Genomic DNA, 19,626 nt, shown 5'->3' with positions numbered 1-19,626 from the left:
TTTGTTTGTTCAAGGCGTCCGCTATAACTCATATTTATTGAATTCGAGTTAGGCACACGATGTCCTACTATAGTGACTATACCATACCCAGGAGTGAGAGTTTGAAAGATGATGTAAAATTGTAACGCAGGGCTGATTTGCAGAATGAGCAGCACATACCAAGCAAGAAGAATACAAAAATTAACACATGAAATTTAAAAGTATAACTGCTGAGGCAACCTATGATAAAATGCACAATTAACGTTAATTAAGCTTACGCTGTAACGTTAAAATGACCAATGAAAGTTTACACGGCGGTTTATGTATAAAATATTTTTAAAATAATGGCAGTTACGATAAAAACTCAAACGGACACACATTTCGGCAAAATTAAGAAACAAAATCGCACCGTGGTACACAATGTCAATGGTTCCGAAACTAATCTGCGGACAAAATCCGTATCTTTTTATTGTTAATTTATCTTGAAACAAGATCAGTTCCTTGAAAAGAGACTGGAAAAGTCTTTGTTACTCATTTGCGTCTTCTTTTCACCCGGAAGATCTTTATCACATGCATCTTCCCTTCCGATTCCGGCTCCAACATCGTCTTTCTTCGATCCGGACTTTTGAAGAGCTCGCGGTACCATACTAAGCTGGGTTCTACCCCGACCCCTATTGGCAGAAAATTAAAGATAAAACGTGGATGAACTTTTTAATGGATTCCATTTCGTACCTTCCAGCCACTTGTGTCCGATCACCTCCCCCTAAAACTCTTCTTTTATCCTCGCTCGGTCGTTTGCGAGCAGGAGGGTTACTGATGGCAACCTGAATCCGTGAATAGAATAAACAAACACGTATTTACAATAGTTTTCAAGTATACATGATGATGAGATAAATTTAAACAAAACCATCGGTGACCAACCTTAATCTGGAATCCGTCCACTTCTAATTGATCGGTTTTTATCAACGCTTGAGAGGCGTCAGATTCATTTTCATATTCAATATAAGCCAAGCCCTGTAAAATTGATATCTTAATTGCTTGCTTATTTAAATAAATATAATTTCTAGAATAAAGAATGGAACTCAAAAACCCAACCAACACGAGTTAAGACATAAGTCTTAAGCGTATCTCCTGAGTGGTCATCTGTAGTCAAACTTGAGAGAGGACAAAAACGAAACTCAATGCGCAAATTAGCTGAGTTACGTCTTTGACCAGCTCGCACATTTAGCGCACATTCTAAGAAATTGATCGTGCTTGGGAGTGATGCCGACAATCCTAACCAAAGACGTGTGATAACCATCGCAAACAAACTAAATTGATAAACACGACGTAACTGGGGAATTTTATGTAACTGTTCGAAACATAATGCGTGCTAAATGACGATAAGTTTACGGTTTTCTTCCGTAACTGACAATATTATGAAGCACATTGGTTCGTTATTTGGAACGGTAACTTTGGGAGAGTGTGATGCCTCCAGGCTTCCGGTAAGATGTCGTATATCTGAAGGCCGATGGTAAAATATCCCATATTCTTGTTTAAATAGATTTGGCGTTCATTCTTGTAAAATTATGGGCAAGGCACTGAGTTATGTCTCTATTCTATATTTCAAGATAAACCCGAAATAGAAGGCCTTTTAATAGTTTTGTAGAAAAGAAAGCTATCCCATGTATATAGACCAAGTAAGGCAAAGCACACTTTCAACATGGTAAGATTGAAATTGGCCTACGGATAAAGGAAAATTCGTTTAGGCCATACGTGTCAAACTCCCGGCCCGCGGGCCACATCCGGGCTTTACAATAAAACTTGGCCAGCAATGTTATTTTATACAATGAACTATTTCCGGCCCACGAGATCATTGTACAGTATAATTTACTTTTTTCAAGCAAGAACAAGATTATAACAAATCGCACAATACAGCAATACAGCAGTTGCCCCATCATACAATAGAATAAATCGATCTATTCCAACGCTCGTAATTTAGGCTGCTTTTTTCTTTATTGTTTCTTAATTCGTTAATGCTTTTGCTAGGAGATGAATGAAACATAATGATGTAAGACAAGAATAATCAAAAATAGCCCTGTCAAAAATCGTCAAAAACATCAAAAATTTGGTGTTGTATCGCTGCCTGTTTCCAATTCATGTACTCTTGTCACGAAACGTTCAATCAACTTTTATCCTTACGGCCCGCGGCGTTAAATAAGTTTTGAGTTTTGGCCCCTGTAGTGTCTGAGTTTGACACCCCTGGTTTAGGCCTACATATATTTATGTTCTTAACGCCCTATTGGCCCAAACCTTTTACTCCAGCGAAGGTTTAATTCCTAACTGTTTCGGATAGACCAGTTTGGCTAGAAACAACCAGATAACACAAATCTAGTTTTAAATACATGCAAATAGCTTCTCCTGGAAGACAACTATTTATTTCAAAATGTTTAGGGTTTGACATTTTCTTAATGAAATTCATGCTGTATTCGACTTACGCATTCAAAACACGTTATCATGTCATGAAAACTGGCGACTCAGAAATTACGACAAGTCGCGATCACCACTCAAAAATCTTAAGTTAGGTTTTTGATCTTTACCCTAAACTGTTAGAATGACCAAAGAAAGAAAAAAATGAATATTCCGCAAGAATATTATTATCAATCAGTTATTATTTTATCAGGGATCTGCAAATTTGTTTCACCTTTGATTTTCCATTGCGAGCTGTCACAATTCGCACAGTCTTAAGAAGGCCATGAGCAGAGAAAACTTCACGAACTTTCTCCTCACTTGTTTTAAAGGAGAGACCAGACACAAATAGCTTGTGCCGCTCCATGCCCGTTTCATATTTGAATACCTGAGAATGATGAAGAAATCGAGATTGCTGTGTGTACACTTTTTTAGACGTGACGCTAATATAGTTATAGTATGAATCAATGTTAATATTAGCCTTTAAAAATACAGTCGTTGGAAATCTACCTTAAAATCTGGTTGTTTTGTCTTGTCCACGTTTGGAGATACAAACAGTGGTCGTCCCTCCAAGAGCTAGTTAAAAATGCAGGGCGCTTGAAAAATTATTTTTATTACTTCTCTAAGTGGCAAGGCAAAATCATATATAGACAAGGGCTAACCTGTCGATCCAATTCTAGAGCTTTTTGTACGACTAATTTGTCTTGAAATTCTACATACGCAAAACCTCGAAAATTTCCTTTGTTGCTTCGGACAAGACGAATGGCAGACACCGTTCCACAGGGAGAAAAAATCTGCATAGCAATTATAAATATTTTCCTAAAAAGTAGAATCAAGTACCTGAAAGTAAGCCCGTCGGTTCCATTTTGCTGTAAATGTAACTCTTACCTTTCTTAGTTTATCTTCTACCGATTCTACCTCGTAGCCGATGTTGCTTACAAAAACGGTACGCGCCTCAGTTTCCGGCGTCCTTTCTAGCCTATCATCTTAAAATACATTTGTTTTCAACTTATCCAGAACGTATGCGTCCTTCAACCACTATCTTCCTACAATGCTACCAGTGATATCATATACATTATATCCAACCCAATGCTAACGGTAACTTGGTACGACGCACATCCAATTTTACCATGTTTTGGTTCTGATGATGTTGAAGCTTGAGCTGTGGGCGGCGCGAAAGGTTCCTCTTCTGTTGTTCGAAAAAACGCAATACAAAATTTTATTTTTGGTTTGTACACAACCAAAACGTGAATATACCAGAGAAATCAGTAAACAAATATTTTTACTAAAACACTTAATTTTAAAAACAGATTATTATTGCTTAGCATTACGATTGCATACCGGTACTCGGTTTAAATCCAGGTGGTGGTCCAAATGGAGGCTTGACCTTCGTCTTTGGCAAATCTTCTTCAGTTTTTGAAGCTGGTTTAACAAACCTAATTGGAAGACCTGAAACAAAATGGTCCTTTGAATATCAATCAAAGTAAAATTCGATATTTGACTGGTTTACGTCTGCTGATATACACAATATATCTTAGTAAAACCAACTCGAAGGCGCTTTAAAGCTATCTTCTTTTCTCGTTTCCATTCTTGCCTTCTTTTCTGGAACAGGATGATCAGCAGCTTAAAAGTAATCATATTCAGGTTTTTCCAAACACAGGTACCACCGAATTACCAATGACAACCACTTATATATGCAATGAATTAGTGTTCCAGGCGTCTGCTGTAAGCAGATGTGAGCATGGAATGTACATGAGAATGCAAAGAATGTTTCATGATTAAATTTACCATTTTTATTGATTTTGCGCTTGTTGGGAGATTTTTCACTTTTCACATTCCAGTCTTGCTTGTTCCATTTCTTCTGAAATTGGCCATTTTGTTCCCATCGTTTTTTCTTTTCTTCAATCTGCATTGCAACCTGTTAATATAAACGCAGCAACAACTACAATATAGTTACAATTGTTTCTACATTAACAAAAAATACATGTATATAGCAAAAGGTTTAATACATAATCTCTACAGTGAATGGCAATGGTTGATGAACAACAATAAGCAACGACAGACATAAGACGACTCTATGTAATTAAATAATAAATTTATGATTTTTCCATGTGAAAAAGCATTCAAGAATGAAGAAAATTTATTTCAAGAGTTTGAAACTTTGCAAATTACCTTCTCTTTTCGTTTCTGCACTTTAGACAACCTTGATTCCACTTTTTTCATTGCGTCATCCAGCTCATCAAGGGTTCCGTTCTCTCTTTCAAACTGGATTAAATACAAACATGCTGACTCAGCACTGCCATCGTCAGCTGCACTGGACTGAGCAGCATGACGCAGCACACTTCGTGCGTGTTCTATATCTCCATGAAGCCTTTGCAATCAAAGAATAAAGTTCAATCACAAATGTAGAAATCAGAAAGTGGTGTGTGTAACTACAAGCATTCTCCAACATACTGTTTTAAAACCGTCACTGTTTTTGTTAGTTGGCTCACCGAACTCGGTTCCACGACATATGGCCGCGGGAAAGTGGCCGCGAACAAACTCACCGGGGTCAACTGAACGTGACGTAAATTGACCGCAGACAAACTGACTGTGACATAAACTGGCCGGCGATCAAATTAACCGTCGATAAATTGGCCGGCGATCAAATTAACCGACGACAAATTGGCCGTCAAAAGGTCAAAATTCTAATTCACTATCTAGTCACTTCTGTTTATTTCAATAAACGTTTCAATGTGTATTGAAATAAAAAACAATTTTGTTAAAAACAAAGGAAATAGTTACAAACAAATATTTACTTTACATATCATATACTACCGAGTTTAAAATTTTGACCTTTTGACGGCCAATTTGTCGCCGGTTAATTTGATCGCCGGCCAGTTTATGTCACAGTCAGTTTGTCTGCGGTCAATTTACGTCACGTTCAGTTGACCCCGGTGAGTTTGTTCGCGGCCACTTTCCCGCGGCCATATGTCGTGCTCCCACCGAACTCATGTCAAGAAACCCTGCTAAATAAGCTATTTACAAATATAAGTCACCATATATTAAACAGTTTCCAGTGTTACCTTTCCAGTTGGAAATATTCCAGCCAGATCTTCCAGTTTCTGCGAGCTTCAGCATTGTCCTGCATCACCTGATCCATAATCTGCCGTGCTTTCAACATGTTGTCAAGATACTGAGCTTCACAGCGTGCCCAGTAACACCACAAAGAATAATCAGGATCACCAGTTTCACCGAAAGCTACAGATTGCAATGAATCTTAGTTAGTTAGTTACTTGCTTACAAATATTGACCAGATTTATCTAAAATCATAGTTTAAACAAAGTCCAACCAGCATCTGGAACAATGTATCACTACTATGCAGGATGTAACAAAAAAAAATTCTTACAACAAAACAGAACGCACCTGTATAAACTGTATTCAGCAGGTGTGAAGTGGCTCTGTCAAAAGCATTCCGTAATAATCTTGCCAATTCATCTTTGTCTTTATCATCTCCTGCTGAATAATACAAAACACAATAAAATGCAAAAATAAAACTTCAAATTAAAGTTTTGAAAAATAACGCAGATACCACAATAGCATCTTCGGGCCTGATCACACCAAGTCTGCCAAAGAAAGGAATAATCCCCAGGCGAAGAAAACCCAGCAGCTAATGCTTCTTCCAAAACAGATTCAAGCTATTGAAAAAAGAACACCAAAAATATTTTTCAATGTTTTACATAACAGTGCATCACTGTCATTAAAACAAGTATTAACACTTTATCTGTTCAAGTAAATCTCAAAACTGAAGCACAAATAACCTTTTCATGAGGGGCACCATGTCTTTCCAAAGCATGAAGGTACATCCTCCACAATTCTGATGTCCAAGGACAATTTCTTACAGATCTATCATGCACCGAAACCACAATTGGGCTGCTTTTCAATGTTCTGACCTGCAACACATCATTATAAAATGGACACTCACTTGTGATGCACAATCAAATGTAACAGAAGTACAAAACATGATTCATACATCTATCTGGATTAATATTTCAATATCACAAAACACAACTAAAATATCAACACTTACCAAATAGGTGAGATACTGGACCCATAGCTCAGAGTTCAGACAGTTATCAGCAATTGCTCGTTCATAGATACATTGTATTCTTGCAGGGTCATTTGACTTTTTCTCAAATGCAATGCATGCTTGATATGCCTCTAACTTCTTGGTGTCATCATCTGCAGATTCCTATTCAAACAGTAACAGTCAAAATATCAGGGGATTTTTTCAAGCCATGCCAATATTGCCTACCAGTATGAATGTACATTGGGTAGCAAAAAATGAATTGGCTGTAAATCAAAACGAAACATCATTCAAAATGGCAACATCAAATTAATATTCATACTTCCCATTGCATAAGTGAATGAGAAAAAGTAAAAGGAAACCAAGCAAGAACAGTTTTATTCACCAGAGCTTCCTCCAATGGTTTCATTTCTTCCAATATTTTGAGTGCTTTTTCATACGACCTTTGCATAGATGTTGGTATTTCCCCATCCTGTGAGGATTTGTACCAATCTATGTATTCTGTCATTGTTGATTCCATGTCTATGATCATAACAAAAAAATTACAAAAATTCATTGTTTAGATATCAAATATTACTTTGCATATGCCATGTAAAAAATTGTAATTTTTACTCATCAACGGTACAGCAAGTTGACGGGAAAATAGGGTCCCTATCCTTTCTACAAGATGATTAATCTGATCATTCTGTTCCGGTGTACAAATAGATCCAGGGGCAGGCTGCAGCAAAAATCAAAGGAAAACTTGGCAAAGTTGATTAACATTCAGCTTCCAAAAAAATTTCAGCAGCAAAAGCATGCAGACATTTGTAAATTGAATATTTGGTAACAGACTCAAAAATTACCTGCAAGGTCATTAGAATGGCATTTTCAATTTCACGATATGCTTCCCACAGATGAGAACCTTGTACGACATGCAATCCAACAGCTGACAGTGCACGCTCCATAATGCTACGAATCTGAGACACAAGAATTATATACTTCAAATTTTTGACTAAAATATAGTTTTATAAGCACACTTATGACCAAAAATGTAGCAGAGAAACAATTTACGTAATAATTCAAATACATGATTAGAAACAATAATTTAGCGTTATTGAGCCATTAAATACCGCTGAATGAAAGAAAGACAGAAAATAAACAGTTACCTTTTCAATACCATCTTTTTCTTTAACATATCGAATAGAATACTGCGCATATTCAAGCCAAACTTCAGGACCTATGTAAATAAAAACCTTCCGTAAGTTTAAAAACATAAAGTTTCCCTTTAATTGATTGGAACGAAAACACTAGAGCAGAAACTATACAATGCCAAGGGAAAAAAATAGTAACGTCAGGATCACCGAATAACCTAGGTACTAACACAAATAATCTTTGACTGCTCTTTCAAAAAGTTCTTCAATCTGCTCATGTTCCTCTTCAGTCTCCGCAAATTTCTGCTCATCTTCTAACCAACTTAACCATAGGGTCTGTTTTATTTGCAAATAGTCCGAGCATTACAAATAGATATGAGAAACTGACAATTCCACATTGTTAAAATCTAACCAGGTATTTTACAGTCATAGAAACCTTGCTATGAAATGACTGAGTACTAGTAACAAAGTAGTACGTTTAATACTACCTGAGTCAGTGGAAAAACCTTTGCCATAGATCTCCTTGCATTGCCAAGTTTCTCAAATTCCCCACACGTGCGTAACAGAGCAATACGATCCACATGAGCTTGGTAGTTGTATGGAGCATTAGCAATCTGAGAATTGAAAGATTTTTTAAAACTTGATGAAAATTCTTATAATGCTTTTAGTAACTATTGTTCAAAAACGTTTCTACCTTTTCTCAATCATTCACAGTAAAACAGTTTTTATATTAGGGGACAGGAGTGACTATTGATCAAGGAAGATAGAGTTGTAAGCGTAAACCATTGCAGCACACAACTAACACAAACATAATAATTATGGCATTGGAATCTTCATTCTGGGAATTAGTTAAGTCGGCGTACAATCTTAACATGGCAATGATCCATACTAAAAAGCATGCCAGTTTTCGATGAAAAATTGTGCATGCAAGACACAAACTTTGGTGTGAATGCCTGTATTGAAGCTTTAATTCTTTGTTTATTTGTTATAAATCGGCGTGAAGATAAAAAAGTTTGGCATACTTGTTGCTGATTCTCGAGCGCGTGGGTGCCACACTTCTCACCATAGGCAATGATGAACTCATGAAGTGATGCGCTTGCTTTGCACAATGGTTTATCACCACTTCACTCTTAGCTATCAAGCATATCTACTATGCAATTCTTGATGCAATTAATTTTCTTTTAGTGTTGTTTAACACTAGAAAGACCACAAATTTTCCCTACCTAAAAAGACCGCTGCGGTCGATTTTGACTGTGTATCTGTTTGCGGCTATAAAACGACTTTTAATAGCAGAAATGTACTAACTTATCGGTTGATGGTTTTGAGTGCATGAGATACCCAGCTTGCTTCAGATAATCAGATATGCAGCTTGTCATGCTACTTTACTAATGAAAGAAACGAGCAGATGTTTTCTGACAGACCTCATTATGACATAATAAAGTAAACTTTTGAGACAAAAGGTAGTAAAACAGTAATCTTCTATCTCGCTCGCATTGTTTTGATAACATCTGGTTGCCTGGCACAGGAAATGACAACAAAAAAAGCACGCAGTGTTCAATTTTGACCACTGGTCTTTTTAGGTACATTGCTTTAATGATCTCGTTCTGAAAATTTGGTCCCTTTAATTTCTTGAGTTTCCTGTCACCACCAGCTAAGTTAGGAAAACTCACAGGGTGACCAAGACCCAATTTTAACAGACGAGGCCGTAATAAGAAAACTATAAAGTGGTCAAAAATGACCGCTGATCTTTCTAGCGTTAAGTTAATGCCATCAATGAATTGCCTGTCAAAAGACAAGGATAAAGTAATAGACAAAAAGTGCTACTGTAGTCCATAGCAGATGTAGATTTCTTGTAAACAGTTAAACATTTGACCTTCCAAAAACTTACAGACACATACAAAATACTAGATATTGGATACCACCCTCTGGATCAAGGCTTCTCTAACTGTTGGTCGTATGGAGTCGCAAAACGTAATTTTGGGGTCGTGAAACCAATTTCATTTTCATAAATTGAATTGTTTTTTGATAATTTTTTATTCACGTTACTGTTTCAGACATCACGACATTCTTTTATTACTGTAGGCTGCAATTACTGTAATTCGGTGGATTGTGAGCACTTGTAGGATTTTGCCAGAGACAAAATTACCACTTGAGATTTGTAATTGGACGTTTATTGTTTTACTGTCATTAACGTACATACGAAATTTAGTTTTCTAAAATGGGGTCGCACAGCCAAAAAGTTTAAGGAGCCCTGCTCTGGATGGCAAATCTTCTCTGATAAAAAGTTCTGTTCGAATGGCCTTATTAGTTGTAACTTATATAATCTATTTCACAAAGTTGCACACCAGAGATAATTTTAAGTCAAGTTTTTCTGATTTTTTGTTTATTAAGTGCACAAGAACACTCAATAATACGCGATAATAACTACATAGCATAATAGGCTAGACAAGTGGTTCTCAACCTTTCATGGTCCGTGGTAGTGATGAAAACAAGTTTTAATGGTTGTGACAAAAGTCAAGTCAAGAATGGCGCAAGTCCTAGCCAAGTCGAGTCATTCAAATTACTTTACCAAGTCAAGTCAGTAACGTTTATCAAGTCAAGTCCAAATCCAAGTCTTAACACATGCCAAGTCACAAAAAAGTCAACATTCACGATTTATTTTCCGTTTTAGGTTGATACTAATTGACTTTCTGAATACTCATACTGTAAATACAAGCATAAAAAGGATTTTATCCATCTCTGGCACTTTTGCACATTCAATAGAAGTAAAGTAAGTAAACAGTGTAGTAATTTTTGAATATATTCTTGCACAACTATAAAAACCGATTTTACAACGATTTGAAATAATTTGTTTAAGTACTAAAACACAAGTCAAGTCTCCTAAAACCTTATTCTAGTCTTTCTATCTCTGGTTCGTCGCCCCCTTATAGTGACCTTCAAAATCCATGGCTTCTGCTCATCAATAAAAGTAAGGAGATTGTTGATCGCAAAACACTTTTTACTTAATTACTGCGTGAGCAGCAGCCTTCGCGCCACTAATTTTGCACAGCAAGCACAAAACTTGGAGTGTCCCGCTATGCCCTGCTTTGCCTCGTCTTCTCCTGCTAGTACATTATAGCTCACTACAGAGGCCTCTGCTCGTGACCGTTGGTTGAAAAACCCTGACAGACCTTATGTAGCCTAACTTCTTCAAAAAGTAAGGAATGCAGGCAGGCATGTGGGAATCGTGTGATGAAATGTTATCTTACTTCGAACATTCTTTTGTGTGATATGTGAAACAATAAAACTTTAGCTGCAGGGTCGAAAAGCAATTTACTTACTTTTTCATCTAATTTTGCAATTTCCGCCTGGTTAATAGCTTCTTCCTTGTCGTCTTCCATGCTTTCGTCCGAAAGTTCAGCGTCATCATCTGAACTGTTAGCCATATTTTCCACAAGCTCTCGAGTTGATCGATTGAAAACTTTTCCGAATGACCGTTTTTAGGTTTGTCGGAAATTGAACAGCGTTCTACCGTTCTACGTGTTGATACAAAAATGCAAAAACCGTGCTACTGCAGCAGTCCTAGCTTACGACTCCGCAAACCAAATAGTCAAACGTGATTACTTTGAAATCGAACCTGCCAAAGTATTGCCTCCATCCGCGCCATAAAGTTAACCTTCGGATGATCATAAACTTTAAATTTAGATATAACAATTATCTTATCTACCATATCGAAACTAACTATTTTCTTTACAAAACTATATTTAGCTATCACAAACTGTTTTCAGATTTTTGTTAGCCTAAGGTACTTTAGCTGATATATATAGTTTAGACTTTTCGCTTGATTTTATTGCCAAATAAAACGGAAACAGTACTTTGTTGGGGGAAATCCCTAAAATAAATCCGGTTGTTGCCAAAGTGTTTGTTTTAGATCTACTACAGTTAAAAGATAAGTTTTATATATATCAGGGGTGGCCAAACTGCGGCTCTCGAGCCGCATGCGGCTCTTTAATGAATTAACATTGTTGAATTAGACATGCATTTTCCCGGTCTAGACGAGTTGTTTGATCAGATTATGAAACAATGCGTTCTATCACACGTAGTAACAATGGACTCATGGTTAGTAATAATCAGATTACACTCCAAAAAGTACATTATTGTACAGAAGTGTGCTAACTTGTACACTGTAGTTAAGTAAATTGTCAGATTGAAGCTGTACGTCAGGGCTGACCTAGTTTTAAGTCTTGGTTACGGTTATACTAATAATTGTAAATTGCAAAAAGAGTTGGTGAAGCCCAGGTGGAGACTCATAGTATCACCACGCAGCACTAATGTTTATCAATATAGCTGCACTTCGTTGTAAGTGAATAAATTCGTGTTTTTTATTGTTTTGTGTTGTGGCTCTTTTAAAACTGGAATTTGTTATATGCGGCTCGAGCATGAAGCAGGTCTGGCCACCCCTGATATATATGTTACATTTTATAGATATACTACGGTTTTACCGTGTACGGCTGCCGTTTAAGGTCGCTGTTAAATTATATTTTTGTACTTTTGTTATCCATTTTATCATAATATCGCTTGCTCAAATAGCTTTTGTACTAATTTGCAAAACCAGTTGCCTGGTTGCGGATAAAATATAGACGTTGCCTTTACTGATTAAGTGATTAGTACCATATTATCTTAGCAGAATATCATGGATTCAATTCATGGTATGCCATGGTACTATTTATAGTTTGTATGTATTGCCATCATCAGGCTATCAGTATCACAATCTTTACCCTTAGAGTCCATCATGGAAAATGGAAAGCGTGGCAGCTGCACACACGAGATTCATCAACGTGCACACCAAACTTTTTCACTTTTACACCGATTACTAACAAATATGTAAATAAAGAATAAATAAATAACTAAACGCCAATTTATAATAAATAGACAAAGAATTGAGGCTTCAGCAGTGCACGTCATCATGCCAAAATTTGCGTCTATCCACGTACGAGTTCTTATTGAAAACTGCCATACTTTTTGATTGGGGTTGGAGTGAGGAAAGTTGTTGCACGACTTAAACTCGGCTACGATTACCATATCTCGAGCCCTGGTTGTCGAGCTTGTCTTTGTGAAAGTTCCAATAGACAAACACACTTTATTTGTTATTTGATCTTTATTGCCTGAATTTATTTTGGACTGTTTACCAGGTCCAGTGAACAGAAGCAAAGCATCATTTATGTATTGCTCAAGGGCATTACCACTGCATTGGTGGGTGTGAGACCCTGTGCTTTTACTGCTCCACCAATGAGCCGACAACTACTGAGTTACAACTAGCTGTTGCTGATTTAAAACTAACTGTTAAGACTGCTGTTTTAAGAAAACGTTTGCAGTGTTATTTTGGTACTGAATGTGCAGATTTTTAGATTTTATTTAGCTTTTTAAGCTATTAAAAGTTTGTTTTTAAATGAAGCTAGATTTTAGTATAAGGCAAAAATTTAAAAAAAAACTAAAGATTACTTAAAAATCATAAAATGCCTAATGTAAGAAAGGGAAAACATGCTACACAGGTTAAACCTACAACTAACAGGTAAGTTACTACTAAGTACTAGTTACTACTACTAACCCCAGTTAAGTCTCGTCTGTCTTAGTTTATGCCGCGTTTTCTGAAAAAAACTATTTTCATGAAAGTAAAATTTACTTCAATAATTTGTATAAATTGTTGTTGTCATGACTTCATCCCTATATACACTAATCTTGTTGATTTCAGTCAGTGAGGCATGCTTTCGCTTTTATAATCTTTTTTTAAATTTGTTTTTTTCTCTGCTTGAGATTTTTTTGTGTATCTGAAGGCCCCAACTTTTTTCCTTATGCTTTCTCCTGGCTACAGAAATCCTTTTCAGGTCTCTGGGATGGAGTTTTCTTCTGCCAACCATTTGTATATTGATAACTTAGGATAACTTGCAATTATGCAGAATTTGTCATTATTACGTGTTTTTCTACCTGGAAACATGCAACCAACATTTATCTGTTTTCTTTTTTCGTCGTTGTTTGTGTGTTAACACATAACTGTTTTGCAGTTAATTTTACCTTTTTTCTTTTATTGATCCAACTATGTTTAGGGTTTGGTGGCAATGCTATGTATCATGTTTATAACACTTCATTGTACATTACCTTGCACGTATTAATTCCTTTGGGATTTGCTACTTCTTCCTGTTCATATACTGCTTCTAAGATATCTTATCATTTTAATCCATGCAATACTCATACTGGTTATGTAAATAACAAAACATGTATAAACAACATGATACAACAAAATTAAAAGCTAGAAGTTATCATTTTGCTTAAAGTTCAAGTGTTTTAGAGGTTCAGTATGTTATCTCGAGAATATTTTTGTTTTTAGCTCAAGGTCTTCAGAACAACGTACTGAAATTCCATCTGCACCAAAAACAAGTAAGGCTCAGTTCAAAAGTCCAGTTCATCATTTCTTTTATCTATTAAAAACTTGGCAGAGGGAAGGTGCTTCTGTTGATTTCTAGTTCACAGATATTTTGAAGTATATCAGTTTATGTATACATACTTAACCAGTACATTATGCTGAAGAATAACCTCTTCAATTTTTTTACTTCAAAAGAAGAAAATGGTGGCATGAATGATCAAATCCGAGAAGACTTTCATAAGGAAGTCAACTGGTGTATAGAACAATTACGGATGGGAATGTTTACCAAAAACCCAAGCAAACAACAGGGTTGTATTTGAAAATATACGTATTTTGAATTAGTGACTTTAAAACGGGATGCAATTAAAAATATTATGTCATGAATGTTGTAGCAATTTGGTTGAAGTTTAAAAAAAGCTACTTGTCTTATTGGGTAATTTAAATTAATCCTGAATTTTCAACATCTAATTTATACTATATACTCTTTTCTTGCAGTCCAAGAGTGTGAGCGCGTGATTAGAATCTTAACTTCAAGCAAAGCGCCATTAGTGAAGAAGCGCCAAGCTATGCGACAGATGTTTGGTGATTATAGAAAAAAGATAGAAGCAGAAGAAAGAAAATGGCATGAAGGTAAGGTGGTAATACCTGTTTTTGAAATAATGTTGCAGTTCAAAAAAAGCAGTCATTGTACTTTTGATTGGAAATGTTTTATGTTCAACTAGCTATGATGAAGCAAATGCAAGCTTTGAAAATCTCAAATGTTGAAGATATAACCGGCACATTTTTAAAGCAATCTTCCATGCACTCAATGTCTTCTACGGGAAGTGGAAGAAGAAATTCTTCTATTGATGATTTACAAGAAAAACTTTTTGAAGATCCATCAGAGAAAAATACTGATAATAATGAAAGAAATCGTGGTATTAATAGAAAAATTGCAGATGAAAGACAACAAGGTCAAACAAAATTTTTGTTCAATTTTGATATTGAACCAGAATAAAAATAGGAATGTTGACTACTGCTTTGCTGTAAGTGGCATGTAAGTATGCAGAATGGCCCATGAAAGGTTACTTTGTTTTGAACCAGAATGAAAAGCTGCATTGAGAACAAAGTTCGTGGCGTGATGTAGTAAGGAAATGTTGAACTACTTAGTACTTACTGATGTTACCGGTAGTGATTACAATGTATAGCAAAGTTTAATTTAAATGAGCTAGCTTTTTGCTAGAATTCGAGTTGTTTAGACTACACGTAATAACATTCTAACAACGAAAACAAACAGCATGAATAGAGTCAAGGCAATCCCGTTCACCACGCAAACTTTGCCGACAACAAAACTATGCACTTCGTTGAAATTTTTATTGTACTCCAGAACCGTCTTAACTTAAGTTTGTTATATCAAGTACCGTAGCGTATTAATCCGTCATTCAAAATAAGTTGGCAAATTTTTATTGTTTCTTTATGGCGACTTAAAATACCTGTATCACGTATGGAAGCCTACAGTAGATCTAGATTGCGGTAAAGGATTTAGAATTTTAGATTATTTGAACTGCCATTACATTAAATTTCAAAATGAACTGCTTCGCCACAACCAACAATTTATGTTACGTAAGTTTTACAATATAAAATCTTAAAAATTACCTAGATAAAGTTTAATTGTTAAGCAGTTAAGTTTATGTATAACCTCTAATAGTTCAAACTCGTATGTATGTTGGATCGGTGGCGGAGTAGTTAGCCTATTGCCCTATTGGTTTTCCAGTCTGTCTGTAGTTTAATAAAATTGAGTAAATCAAATTAATATGGACCTTGCTATGATCATGACCTTGTATTGGTAGAAACGGTTTCATGTCAACTCAAGCACAGACAACTGAAAAGTGGGTCTGGTTTTGGTCAATTTCCATCAGTCAGAGGTTTCTCGACAACTGTTTTCAACTTGGTAACAGTATGATTAATTTTCATCATATTGTGCGTACAAAACAACTAGTGCTTCTAAAAACTTCACAAAACTTGAATGGTCCGAATTATATACATAGCTGGTTAAGCACAAAGAATGTGTGAGTTTTCAAGAAAGATACAGTAAGCCTATGGCGAAGGTAGCGCTTGTACGTTGTTGTGTTGCTGTTACGATGCTGCGTTGTTGACTGTTGCTGACTCCTTGTCACAGAAGGCTGCTACTCAGTTGTCTGTTACCTTCGCTCATATATTAAAGGAAAAACAAGCACGACCTTCTTACTTCAAGTCTTTAATCGAACTGATGTCCTGCGCTCAGACAGTGCAAAATGAAAAAGAGGCAGCAAAACGAACTAACAGTGCTTAAATAAACATGTGCTGGGAGCACCGCGAGGGCGCCAGCCAGCGACAAACAAACAAAACACCCAACGGCCGCTACAAGCCTATATGTCGAGTTTATGTTCAAACCCGGCAAAATAACCAGTGCTTCTGGTGTCAAGTTATGTCACCTACACACATTCAATGACAACACACTAAATAAGAAAGATGTTCTCTTATTTAGGTAAACACGTCAAACTCTCGCAGTAGGTGTAATCGGGAAACGTCATTTCACTTGAACGTTGTAATAATCGAAGCAAAAATATGACTTCTTTTGTGGCAAAGAAATAAAACGCAGAGATTTACAATAATCGGTAACACTGAATCACCTAAAATCTGAATCATTGCCGCTCAACCTCTATTAACTCTCAGTCATTTCTACTCACATTTTTTTAAATTCACTAGTTGACTAAATTTCACTCAACTGATTGTATGTATTTCGGTCACAGAATGCAGTTGAATTAAAAACCTATTTCTAAATTGCGTTTGCAATAACCTCAAGGTAAACACAATGGCTCATTTCACGGAATTCGTTTTGGTACTGAAAACTTTTGGCAGGCTTTGTAGCCAGCCGGTTGAAAAGCGCTGATTTACATCAATCGATTATTGTACTAAAACCAAATCATATCATATATATATATGTTCAGTACAGCACCATCACTACCAGATTTCGATTAACTACATATCAAACATTTAGCTTACGTACGGCGCAAGAAAACAACAAAGAAAAACAAAAACATGAAAAGAAAAAGCACTCACGGAAAATTTTACAACTCTGACAAAACTCAGTGCTTGGCAACTGCTCTTTTAAAAATAAGGTCACTCACGCTTTCACTCGTCAATGAAAAAAGAGCATCAATCGTAATTTTGATCTCCCATATAAGAGTGCGCTTCTACTTCCGCTCACGTTCTTTTTAGCTTTTAAAAAGATGTTCACTCCGGAGCATTTTCGAAAACCAATCGCATTCGCATACCGCAAGTTTGCATTAGCGAGGTTGAATTGACCGAGGTTGAGTTGATAGGGGTTGAGATGAACGACCACCAAAATAAACATATGTGGACTTTAGTGGCTCTTGACTACAACGAACTCAACCTAATACGCTATAGCCTAAGAAAAACAATAGCCCTACCGTTTAAGCAAGACCGACGCTCGCTTTTGTCCAGTGGTTCTGGTGAACAGTTCCGAATTCGGGTAACATAATTATGACAAAAAACCTATAGGTATACAAAAAAATATGTAGGCCTAATTCGGAACTTGCATAAAAGAAAAGTTCGTTAGCCGTGGTGGTTCGAAAGGCAAAGAATAATCGCCGACTTCGTCGTGAAAACTTCGTCTTGAAAACACTTTTCTCAGTCCAAAGAAAAATATTGTGAATTGTGCTACGAAAACGGTATAGTCTAGCTAGCCTAATGTTATACTTATACCATACCAACTATGAATGCGCACAAAAAGTCAACCATATGTCATACGGCATCATTCGTGGCAGGGGTTCAAAGTACGAAGAAACCTACTTTAGGCTAGTCCCTACTTTTAACGGTTAGCACCACATTTTTGGTCTTCATAGTTAATGACAAAAAATAAACGATATCATTCAGAAATATTCAACAAGACTATAGTTTCTTTGAATCGTAACGATAAGCAGCCGACGGGGTATTATTCAAGAAAGTTAGAACCGGGGCGTAAGCTACTCTTTCATCACGCCCAAACACTCTTGATGCTACCCTTGGTTAACCCATTCTTATAGATTCTCCATATGCGTGTTATCTACCACCTGTTATGTATTAATTATTATCTTTATCTTTTGATCCGCGGTAATTTTTTCAATCCAGTTGAGCATGTTTGAGCGTCACCTTGTGGATGCTGGAAGTCCAGTAAATCTTGTAATTCGTGTCACGGAGTCACCGTCACACACGAGTAGGCAAAGCGTACTTCTAGCCTAGCGTATAGAGCCCGAGCCCGAGACCTAGCTTATAGGCTTGCTTTATCGCACCATTTTATCAAGTTACGCTTGAAATGTAGATAGCTTAACATTTAACCGTGTTCCTAAATGGGGTTTAGACTAGCCTAGTACAGTAATATACAAGTCCACAACCACAGGATGTCTTTGTATATACTAGACCCCAGATACTCAAATTGTGACGGCATCTGCTGGTGCACTTGTATACTAGACCTCCAAAATAGGTGTACATATAGATAGCCTAGCCCCAGTATTGCCAAAATAACGCAACCGCTATTTTACTGAAAAAAAATTTGTGCTTTCAAAGCTACTTTTCACAGTTCGTTGTTAACCTAATTTAATGTTACAACATAGCCTAGTAACCTCAAATCACATGCTACTGTTCTAATCTAACTGTGATAAAATTTTAAATACCGCAGCTAAAATCAACTTTTTATGTACTCATTCTCCTAACTTAATCGCCTAGGCTATCTTTAACAACAGGCTGCATGGTCTACATACGATCAAATAAGCGTAATTACTCTGCCAAAATAAACCAACTTTGTTTAAAATATGTGGTTAGGCAAATGTGGTTGCTGCAGCATAGGCTACTTGCTGATGAATTAATTGAAATTGAAGTGATGCTCATAGCAAACTTTTTAGTGTGAGGTTTTAGGCTACTGGTAATAGGCTACTATAAATTTTTGATAATACAAAAGTTGTGAAAATTTGTTAAACCAAACCGCAGATAAATCCACTGAAAGTCATGCAGGTGAATTCCCTTCAATGTGCGATGTTTTTGGCCGAAACAGTATTGCACAACAAAAGAAAAGCAATCTCTCTAAAACTGAGTAAAAGAAGGAGACACAGCCTATATACTTTATTCTTAGTTATCTAGTATAAAAGGCTGTACCTTGCCTACCACAAACACTGCATGGACGTGCTCGAAGTCTTGGGCAACGAGTTGTGTTTCACACCGGCTGTATCTTGTACCCAGACTTTTGCTTTTACTCTCCTGAGATCTTGACGGAAACTGCCTTACTCTGCAGTCCGGCAAATAGGCCCATACCAAAGACGTAATGGGAATGCAATCTCTTTAGAAAAAAAAACTATGTGCTCTTTTTTGTCTAAACAAGAGTAAAGTGAACTTGCATTTGCATAATTTTTTAATTGTTATTTCACCTGACGAAGCTCACTCGAATGGGTTTGCGAAACCTTGGTTGACAAAAGAATTAATTTACCAGCTGTTGGTCACACCGAAGATCTTTAATGTCACTCATGGGAAATGCAACAGATCGGAAAGTATGGCAGTTTTCAACGAGAAATCGTGCGTGCAAGTGTGGA

The 19,626-nt window shown here is 36.5% G+C and overlaps 2 protein-coding genes across 5 annotated transcripts; one reads left to right on the top strand and one right to left on the bottom strand.

Moving 5' to 3' along the window:
• Nucleotides 1–17: 17 nt before the first annotated feature.
• On the bottom strand, nt 18–11,332 carry LOC143448352 (spliceosome associated factor 3, U4/U6 recycling protein-like). 3 transcript variants are annotated; one of them, XM_076948053.1, is made up of 24 exons: nt 10,944–11,331; nt 8,112–8,237; nt 7,854–7,959; nt 7,639–7,709; nt 7,336–7,449; nt 7,106–7,211; nt 6,879–7,015; nt 6,497–6,658; nt 6,228–6,359; nt 5,999–6,104; nt 5,833–5,922; nt 5,493–5,667; nt 4,600–4,798; nt 4,216–4,345; nt 3,976–4,050; nt 3,769–3,876; nt 3,557–3,616; nt 3,316–3,413; nt 3,090–3,221; nt 2,938–3,003; nt 2,663–2,815; nt 901–993; nt 712–803; nt 18–650 (listed from the first exon to the last, which is right to left on the bottom strand). In XM_076948053.1, exons 1-24 carry the CDS (start codon nt 11,046–11,048, stop codon nt 473–475), a joined length of 2,814 nt encoding a protein of 937 aa, XP_076804168.1. In that variant the 5' UTR covers nt 11,049–11,331; the 3' UTR covers nt 18–472. The 3 variants fall into 3 exon arrangements, with proteins under 3 accessions (XP_076804168.1, XP_076804167.1, XP_076804169.1); XM_076948052.1 differs by having other exon boundaries at nt 5,833–5,925; nt 10,944–11,329; XM_076948054.1 differs by lacking the exon at nt 3,976–4,050 and having other exon boundaries at nt 5,833–5,925; nt 10,944–11,332.
• A 1,694-nt stretch (nt 11,333–13,026) lies between these two features.
• Nucleotides 13,027–15,035, top strand: LOC143448355 (uncharacterized). 2 transcript variants are annotated; one of them, XM_076948058.1, is made up of 5 exons: nt 13,027–13,174; nt 13,988–14,037; nt 14,222–14,332; nt 14,519–14,653; nt 14,746–15,035. In XM_076948058.1, exons 1-5 carry the CDS (start codon nt 13,119–13,121, stop codon nt 15,018–15,020), a joined length of 627 nt encoding a protein of 208 aa, XP_076804173.1. In that variant the 5' UTR covers nt 13,027–13,118; the 3' UTR covers nt 15,021–15,035. The 2 variants fall into 2 exon arrangements, with proteins under 2 accessions (XP_076804173.1, XP_076804172.1); XM_076948057.1 differs by having other exon boundaries at nt 14,219–14,332.
• Nucleotides 15,036–19,626: the final 4,591 nt, after the last annotated feature.

The sequence above is a fragment of the Clavelina lepadiformis genome, chromosome 3 (genome assembly GCF_947623445.1).
Source record: "Clavelina lepadiformis chromosome 3, kaClaLepa1.1, whole genome shotgun sequence".
Lineage (NCBI taxonomy): Eukaryota > Metazoa > Chordata > Ascidiacea > Aplousobranchia > Clavelinidae > Clavelina > Clavelina lepadiformis.
This window is presented reverse-complemented; position numbering and strand designations above follow the sequence as displayed.